This window comes from Pelophylax lessonae, assembly GCF_965119305.1.
Source record: "Pelophylax lessonae genome assembly, chromosome: 13".
NCBI classification, from domain to species: domain Eukaryota; kingdom Metazoa; phylum Chordata; class Amphibia; order Anura; family Ranidae; genus Pelophylax; species Pelophylax lessonae.
This window is the reverse complement of record NC_138780.1, coordinates 3,917,365-3,926,752: the sequence shown is the minus strand read 5'-3', so window position 1 is coordinate 3,926,752 and position 9,388 is coordinate 3,917,365. Positions and strand designations below refer to the sequence as shown.

The 9,388-nt window shown below is 45.1% G+C and overlaps 1 protein-coding gene across 1 annotated transcript; it reads left to right on the top strand.

Moving 5' to 3' along the window:
• The first annotated feature begins 304 nt into the window (after window positions 1-304).
• LOC309569536 (protein S100-A16-like) lies at window positions 305-6,855 on the top strand. Its single transcript, XM_082275402.1, has 3 exons — window positions 305-572; window positions 4,389-4,552; window positions 6,568-6,855. Exons 2-3 carry the CDS (start codon window positions 4,406-4,408, stop codon window positions 6,706-6,708), a joined length of 288 nt encoding a protein of 95 aa, XP_082131528.1. The 5' UTR covers window positions 305-572; window positions 4,389-4,405; the 3' UTR covers window positions 6,709-6,855.
• The last annotated feature ends 2,533 nt before the right edge of the window (window positions 6,856-9,388 follow it).

The window sequence follows — 9,388 nt, the reverse complement described above, 5'->3', positions numbered from 1 at the left end:
AAATCTTTGTGCAGGGTGCAGCTGAGAGTGGCATTGTTATGTAAGTGACGGCAGGGTGTGAGATTGGCTGGTCCTTGGTCACAATTTAGTGAGAAGGGCAGGGATGTGATACCCGCCACCGTCACAGATGCCATTAAAGTTCATGTGTGTGTAAAGGCAGGCGTCCCAATACCTTTATGTCACATTTGGTGGGGTTGCGTAAAACTCAGTCCTAATATGATTTTTTTTAAACATGTGTGCAAAAAATAGTTCTGACGGTGAAAGGGTTGAACCCCCCCATGGACCTGGGCAGAGAACGTCAGATGAATGTCCTCCAGGTTGGGTTGACTCTTCCAGAGTCGGACAATCTCAGGAAATGAGGGATCTGTAATAGTTACCATGTAACAGACAGTGACAGGAGAGCTGGGAGGGGCTAAAGAGCTTGCAATCGGAGCAGGCGGGGCATGTGGGGCAGCCTCCCCATCCCTCGGGTGTTCCCGAGGGTGTGACCGCCCGAAAAGTACCAACCAGGATCAGGAGGAAGGAGAGAGGAAGAGCTGGGAGTGGAGGGAGCTGGGAGCCGCAGGCAGCTGGTAATGTCTCTGATTATCCCTATATATCCCATATACAGGGCCGGTACTACCACTAGGCAAACTAGGCGGCCGCCTAGGGCGCACTTCCAACTAGGGCACAGCCACGGCCAGTGAGACATTCCTCTCCTGTCACCTCCTCATCCTCGGTGGATGTCACCTCTAGAGAGGGGGGGAATTGTATATGAATGGGTGTGTAGGGTTAAAGGAGGGCAGTGTGAATATGAAGGGGGGGTGTAGGGTTAAAGGGGGTAGTGTGTATATGAAGGGGGGTGTAGGGTTAAAGGGGGAAGTGTGTATATGAAGGGGGGTGTAGGGTTAAAGAGGGGCAGGGTGTGTATGAAGGGGGGGTGGTGTAGGGTTAGAGGGGGCAGTGTGTATATGAAGGGGGGTGTAGGGTTAAAGAGGGGCAGTGTGTATATGAAGGGGGGTGTAGGGTTAAAGGGGGCAGTGTGTATATGAAGGTAGGTGTAGGGTTAAAGAGGGGTGGTGTGTGCAGGAAGGGGGTGTAGCAGAGTGTAGTTTTAAAAGAGGGCATTATGTACAAGAAAGGGGGCAATGTGTAGAGTTATTTTTTATTTTGGGAGGGGGGTTATGGGTTTGTGTGCGCATGTAGCTGGTCTTGCCTAGGGTGCAAAATAGTCTAGCACCAGCCACACATATATATATATATATATATATATATATATATATATATATATTATAGGGCGGCGAACGATATAACAGAGGACGAACAGCACCGAGCGGGAGGGATGAAATGAAAATGAAAGCAAATCCCAGAGGGGGGTGCAGGACAGCAGACTCTTCTGGGAAGGGGGAGGCATACTTGCCAACTGTCCCTTTTTTCCTGGGACAGTCCCTGCAAATAGGAAAAAAACAAAAAAGGAAAGGTATAACTAATGATAAAATGAATATGGAAATTACCCACTCGCTCACAGGTGAGCGGAACTCAAATGGCAAAACTACAGCATACTAAAAAGGGGATGGGACAACTAGAAAAAGAGGTGTCGCCCCGAAAACAGCGCCATTAAATAGAGTAGCAGGGGTATAGCAGAAAATTGAGTCTACAAAAAAAAACAACGAAACCACTTCTTAATGAAAAAGTATCAAATTTTAATAAATTAAAAAAAAACAGAGCACACGGTTTCATTGTAAAATGAAAACACATGACCTCCCACCTCACCACTAAAAATAGACCACGTGGTAATTAAAAGCACAGGACAAACACAAATAATGTAGGTGAACTGCGGTCACCTAAAGAGCAATCCACATATTCACATAAGGTGATAAATGCAATGACATAAATGAAGGTACAAAACCGAATAGACCCCAATAGGGGCAAGGGTTCAGCCGAAGGGCAGCCACCCAGTGTCAATCCAAAGAAGGGTCGACACACGGGTAGGCTGCAATCACCTGAAAAGCAAATCAAATGGTCACACTGTGTGATAAATCGCTGATTATAGGACATAAATAGCGGTTCCGAATCAAAAGAACCCAAATGGGGACAAAGGCTCAACTGAGGGCAGTCACCAAAATAAAATGGTTGACACACAGGTGGCTGCGGACATATCAAGCCAAGAGCTAAACCTGACATGCAAAAGGTGGACGGCGCTACCGGAATCATGGATGCAATGAATCAAAAAAAATTCAAAAATAAAAAAGAAGAAAATAGAAAAAATAATAACAAACCTGGGCACTAGAAATAAAGACTAATGCGCCTCAGGATAAATTACCTCCAATTCCCCTGGAAATAGGAGCCTGTCCCGGGTCATTTATATTGTCCCTGGAAGCGCCTGTTAAGCGCCTGTTAATCGGCTGCCCATAAATGTTACGCAGAATTAATGCAGCTGAATGGGAGAATTATTCCAACTCTGCTACTGTGGCCTTAAATTTGAAATTCCCTTTTTAATTTCCTGTAATTCTCTCTATATTGAGTGGACTCTATAATCTGATTAGTAGGTGGAGATTAATTATGCAGAGTGGGCGGAGCTTCAGGGAAGTGGGTGTGGTAATTGATAGCTGTGCTGCAAAGTGTCCCTGGAAATTTTTTTTAAATGTTGGCAACTATGGGGAGGGGGGCAGATTAATGGGGACAGGTGGGGATAGCAGATGGCGGAGGAAGGGTGAGCAAGTCAAAGGATCGATATAAGGTGTCGTCGCTGTACGAATGTGGCAAAGTGAGGGGGAGGGGCTGTCCAGGGATGAGGAGGTAAGGAGGGGGGGCTGTCCAGGGATGGGGAGGTAAGGAGGGGGGGGGGCTGTCCAGGGATGGGGAGGTAAGGAGGGGGGGGGGGCTGTCCAGGGATGGGGAGGTAAGGACACACAAAGGACATGGTGATGGAGAGGATATGCAGCACTGGGGTCCATGTAACCCCCATTCCCTGCAGGACTTCTCTGCACAAAGCAAAGAAATAAGAAAAAAAAAACAAGCAAAAAAAAGGAAACAAATAAAAGAAAATAAATTAAATCAGGCAGTCAGGTGTCCCCGGGCTGGTGTCAGTGTTCAGGTGTCTCCAGGCTGGTGTCAGTGGTCAGGTGTCCCCGGGCTGGTGTCAGTGGTCAGGTGTCCCCGGGCTGGTGTCAGTGGTCAGGTGTCCCCGGGCTGGTGTCAGTGGTCAGGTGTCCCCGGGCTGGTGTCAGTGGTCAGGTGTCCCCGGGCTGGTGTCAGTGGTCAGGTGTCCCCGGGCTGGTGTCAGTGGTCAGGTGTCCCCGGGCTGGTGTCAGTGGTCAGGTGTCCCCGGGCTGGTGTCAGTGGTCAGGTGTCTCCAGGTTGGTGTCAGTGGTCAGGTGTCCCCGGGCTGGTGTCATTGGTCAGGTGTCTCCAGGTTGGTGTCAGTGGTCAGGTGTCCCCGGGCTGGTGTCAGTGGTCAGGTACCCTCTGTCTCCCTGCTCTCCTTCCTCTAGCACCCCTTCCCCCCCACCTACCCTCTGTTTTTATGCCCCCTCTCTTCTAACCCCTTCCACACCCACCCTCTGTCTCCCTGCCCCCCTCTCTCTATCAAATACCCCACACCCTCTATGTCTGTCTGCCCTCTCTCCTTACCCCCCCCCCCACCTACCTTCTATGTCTCCCTGCTCCCTCTCCTCATCCAATACCCCTTCCCCCCACACTCTCTATATTTCTCTGCCCCCTTTCTCCTAACCCCTCCCCCACCTACCCTCAATGTCTCCATGCCCCCCTTTCCCCTTCTAATATCCCTTGCCCCACCTACCCTATGTGTCTTCCTGCCCCCCTCTCTCCATTCAATACCCCTTCCTCCCCCCAAACCCTCTGTTTTTCTGCCCCCGCTCTCTTAACACCTCCCACCTACCCTCAAGGTCTCCCTGCCCCCCTTTTTCCTTCTAATATCCCTCCCCCACCTACCCTCTGTGTCTTCCTGCCCCCCTCTCTCCATTCAATACCCCTTCCCCCTCCCCCCCACACTTTCTGTTTCTCTGTCCCCTCTCTCCTAACCCTTCCTCCACCTACCCTCAATGTCTCCCTGCCCCCCTTTCCCCTTCTAATATCCTTTCCCCCTACCTACCCTCTATGTCTTCCTGCCCCCTCTCTCCCCCCCCCCCCTGCCCTCTGTCTTTTTCTTTCTCACCCCATCCCCATTTCTCCTACCAGTTCTTGCTCTCTCTCCTTTCCCCACCCCCACCCCTACCTACCATTTATGTGTCCCTGCTCCCCTGTCCCCTGTCTATTACCCCTTACCCTATATTTTACCCATTTTTTTCTCTCTCCTGCCCATCTCCTACCCTCTGTCTCCCTGCCCTCCCACCCCTTATTTCTCTGTTCCACTCTACAATGTCTGACTCTCTCATTGCCCCCTGTAGCCTGCTTTTGGCCAGACATGTCGTCAAGTTACAGTGAGCTGGAGTCTGCCATCGAAGTCCTTGTGCAAAATTTCTACACAAAAGCGAAGAAGGGGAAAAACAACAAGATGAACAAAACGGAATTCCGCAAGATGTTGTCCCAGGAGCTCCAACATGTGCTGACGGTAAAGGGGGCTTCTTCCTTCAATGGAGGGCCATGGGGGAGGAGTTTTTATTGGCTAAGAAAGCGGCCATTACTCATTGATGGTGGATCATTGGGTACCACCCAGCCTTTATGTGCAGAGCAGAGCCCCCCAGGACCCTCTGTGCCATACTGGATATGGAGGCCATCCTTTGAGTCAAGGCTTAACAGCAAACGTGTTGGTAGAGTTATGTTCCTTAGGGTATCTCTGGGGGCCTCTGGAGTAATCTGAAGACTATAAAATGATAAGATTAGGGAAGGGAAGCTTAGTATGAGTCTAGTAAGTCTTTATTGCACATGGTGGGAGGTCATAAAAGACACCCAAGGTGTTTCGGGTGCTCAGAACTCCTTCATCAGGGCTGGAGGTATTGGAGTATCGTGGGGTATCTCTGGGGGTCCCAGGAAAATTGTGATGAGTATAGAAAGGATGAGGGTGCCATAACTTTAGCATTAGTCTAGTAAGTCTTTATTGTACGACGAGAGGTCAAAAAAGACCTGCAATATGTTTTGGGAGCTCAGAATGCCTTCATCAGGGCTTAACTGCTAGACATAATGGGGTAACTTGGAGTATCTTTAGGGGTCTCCAGAATAATATGAAGAGTATAGAAAGGATGAGGGTGCCATATGCTTAGTATGAGTCAAGTAGGTCTTTATTGCACATGGTGAGAGGTCAAAACAGACATCCAGCAGGTTTTGGTGGCTCAGAACTCCCTTATCCGTGCTTAAGTGCTGGAAGTAAAGGGGTATCTTGGGGTATCTCTGAAGTCTCCAGAGTAATATGAAGAGTATAGAAGGGATGAGCACTTGGTGAGAGGTCAAAAAAGACATCCAACAAGTTTCAGGGGCTCAGAACTCCTTTATCAGGACGTAAGTGCTGGAAGCAATGGGGTATCTTGGAGTATCTCCGGGGGTCTCCTAAGTAATCTGAAGCACACACAAGGGATAAGAATTCTATAAATTTGGTATAAATCCAGTAAGTTTCTGTGGCAAATGCCGAGAGGTCAAAAAAGACCGCTAACCTGTTTCGGGGGCTCAGAACGCCTTTACTGGGGCTTAAGCTCTGGACGTAATGGGGTATCATGGGGTATCTCTGGGTTCTCCAAAATAATGTTAAGCGTATAGTAGGGATGAGCATGCCATAAATTAGTAGGAGCCCTGCAAGTCTTTATGGCAAATGATGAAAGGTCAAAGACATCCAACACCTTTTGGGACCTCAGAACTCCCTCATTAGGGCTTAACTGCTGGAAGTATTCGTGTATCTTGGGGTATCTATGGGGGTCTCCGGAGTAATCTGAAGTGCAAAAAATGGATGAGAACAGTAAGTTTTTATTGCACATGAGGGCTCAAATAAGACATCCAACACGTTTTGTGGGCTCAGAACGCATTTATCAGGGCTTAAGCGCTGAACATAATGAGGTATTTTACTACTGCCATATTAAAAGGACAAAGACCTCTGTATTCCCTATGCTCCCCAGCGCCATCTAGTGGCCATAATGCAGTATTTTACTACTGCTCATAAAAAAAGCATGAAGACTTCTGTATTAAACTATGCTCCTCTGTGCCATCTAGTGGGAATAATGCGGTATTTTACTACTGCTCATAATAAAAGCATAAAGACCTATGTATTCCCTATGCTCCCCAGCTCCATCTAGTGACCATAATGTGGTATTTTACTACTGCCATAATAAAAGCATGAAGGCCTATGTATTACCTATGCTCCTCAGTGCTATCTAGTGACCATAATGTAGTATTTTACTGCTGCCTATAATAAAAGGACAAATGCCCATGTATTCCCTATGCCCCTCAGCGCCATCTAGTGGCCATAATGCAGTATTTTTCTACTGCCCATCATAAACATAGCCTAAAGAACATTTGTTTTTTGTTTTTTTCCCGATTCACACAGAACTAATCTAAATGCAGATTTTCAGGACGAATGGCTATGCAAATTATTTTTCTTTTGTAAATAGACCCCCTAAAATGTCTCTATTTCCCCCTCAGAATACACAGAACAAAGAAGCTGCCAACAAGCTGATCCAGTCGCTGGACTTGGATGAGGACAGGAAGATCAGCTATGACGAGTATTGGACTTTGATCACGGAGATCGCCAGGAATATGAGCCTACAGATGGCCATGCAGTAGCAGGAACGACCGTAGCACCAAAAGCGCCATGCCTCCTGCACCCAGCTGGGGGCGCTCCTCATACATAGAGGAAGGAACTTTCCTGGAGAAAAAATGAATGCAATAGACCTCAGATTCCCAGAATCCCTCACTATTTTTTTTGAGCCAAGCAACTGTTATGGAAATTTTTCTATTCACCTCACTTATCCACTTAATGATCAGTCTAATAAATCTAATAAGTGATTATAACCTTTTTGTCTATAAAACAATCTAGCCAATGCTGTTGAGGCTATTACTATTAGAATCAATAATGAATGACAACTGCTAAAAAATAAAGATCTAATTTGATTAATCTAAAGTTTATTTTCTGTAAAATAATTATGACGTAGATGATAAAATCCTAAAAACGGTGATGTTACAAATAGAGTGTTGCCAATGGACAAAGGGATACACACAGCAATACGCAAGACAAAGGATACATAAAGTTACCCCACACACAGAGAATTTCTACGTTACCATTATGTCTAGTTAGCATTCAATGCAAGAGAGAGAGCATGTGGTCCTCGCAAGTCTTTTTATTGGTGAAGACCCCCTCCCTTTGAGCATAAAACGTTCATTTACCATTTATGGTCACATACTTCCTGTTCTCAATCCCCCCCCTCCCCAGTACAGTCTATTACCCAATGGTCAGCTTAAAGAATGTTTTAAATCAGGTTTTTGAGTCCTCCTCACAGTCCCCCCAGGTGGTTCCCTCCCAGCATCGTTTATAGGTACCATGAACAAGTTTTTCCAGATAACCAATTCTAGCTAAAAAGACCTTCTCAGATATTGCCTCTAGCTACAATACAACAAAGCAGTAAAAAAAAACTAGCTTTATACAACTCAGCTTGTTTTATGATGTCAGCTGTACGATTTTGTCAGGTACACAGATGGAGTCAAAAAAAGTTCAATATATGATGTTCATTTCATATAAAAATATTAGAATTCAATAATTCAATTACATTTCCCCCTGAAGTTCATAACTTTGAACTTGAACATTTGTACCCACCCACAACAGCCCAGAAGGTCCAACCCCCCCCCCCACCACCACTGCGGCCTCCACTTCTTTTCTTGAACACGACAAAACTCTTTATCTGTTCTTATGAACACATCAACATAGACTTGAGACTGAAAAGTCATAGAAATCCTGGTGCCTCTGAGAACTCACATCCGGACCATGAGCGCATGTGCAACGATGTTTACTCACTCCTCTGCCTTGGAAGAGTGGAACTCCAACATCAATGGCGGGGTCCTGGCATCTTTTAACCCCATAACAGGGGAATGTTGTGTGATGTTTGCAAAGATTGGATCGGACCGCAAGATGGCACTTTTAACATGGTTAAGGAAAGTCCAGTCTTGCACCTTTGTCTCAAGCTATGGTATGGTGGTCGTTGTTGCTTCTTCAGGGGGTGGTAACGAAGGCCTCCGGACAGTTGTGCATGAATACAAAAAGAAAAGGGAGAATGTCAGAATACAGTTATTGGGGGGGGGGGGGATCAAGATTGTTGCAGTTTTGTGGCCATTAAGGATTATTTCTTATTAGGGTTATAATGTTAACAGGTAAAGCTCAGATTAAAGCAGTAGGCAGGTTGAGGGATATAAAATATAATAACATAAGACCTGAATTTATAGGGATATTCTTTTTTCATTGGTTGTTAAATATGGTTCTGTGGGTTCCCACCTGACTCTTGAAGCTGAGTCAGGAAGAATGTCATAATTCACAAAAAGATTATATGACTGGTGTCTTCGTTACATTATCTAATAGAGAATAGAAGATAGAAATCAAAAGAACAACTTAGAGAGCTTAATATTAAACTAGGAAAGGGAAGAAAGATAGGGATGTAATGAGAAATGAACAAGAAGGATGAAGGGAAGAAAGATAGGTAAGTAATAAAAAAATTAGCAAAAAGGATAATACAAATAAAAATGAAAAATAAAAAAATATATAAAAAAAATATAAAAACTACAGATTTTATGCTGCTCCAACTAAGATTTTTATTTACCACATTCAACTTTGGATAGTCACAGAGCATTGAATCTGTATTAAAAGAAAAAAAAAAATAACTAATACATAGTTGCCCTGAAATCTATTGTTGACTGCACTGAAAAAGGAGAAAAAACAAAAAAACAAAAAACAAAAAAAAAAAGCATTGCAGCAACTACTATACAAATAGGGCAACTCCTCTCCCTCACTAGTGATCAGCAGTGTGAATTTGCAGGTCAGGTACACAGATAGTAAGGAGAGAGTAACAAAAAGTTAATCAAAAAACTTTAAGAATTTAGGTAAACCTGACTGCACTTTATTACTCCAATTTAGAGGCTTCTCCCAAAAACAAAAATTCAAAAATATAGTTTGTTTTTCCTGTAACTTTATATTGTTTTAGGGTCCTCTATTAAATTCGCACAATACCCCACATCGGTCTCCTAATAGTTACCCAAATCAGGACAGCAACAGGGAGGAGTTCACTAAAGCTGTGGCCCTAGGACTGTATATGCCCATTAAAAAACTTAACCTGAGATATTTGGATTGATCCATTTTGATCTCAAGATATTACCCAAATTATCCACTCCGCTCCTCCTAAGGCATCCTGATCTCCAGTTCCCATGGTACCTCCTCCCAGGCTCACTATCAGGACTTCTCCAGAATCTATAGAAGTCCATA

Coding starts and splice junctions, on each gene's coding strand:
- LOC309569536 (XM_082275402.1), top strand. CDS start 4,406: ATGTCGTCAAGTTACAGTGAGCTGGAGTCTGCCATCGAAGTCCTTGTG. Junction 4,553..6,567: donor AGCTCCAACATGTGCTGACG/GTAAAGGGGGCT, acceptor TTTCCCCCTCAG/AATACACAGAACAAAGAAGC.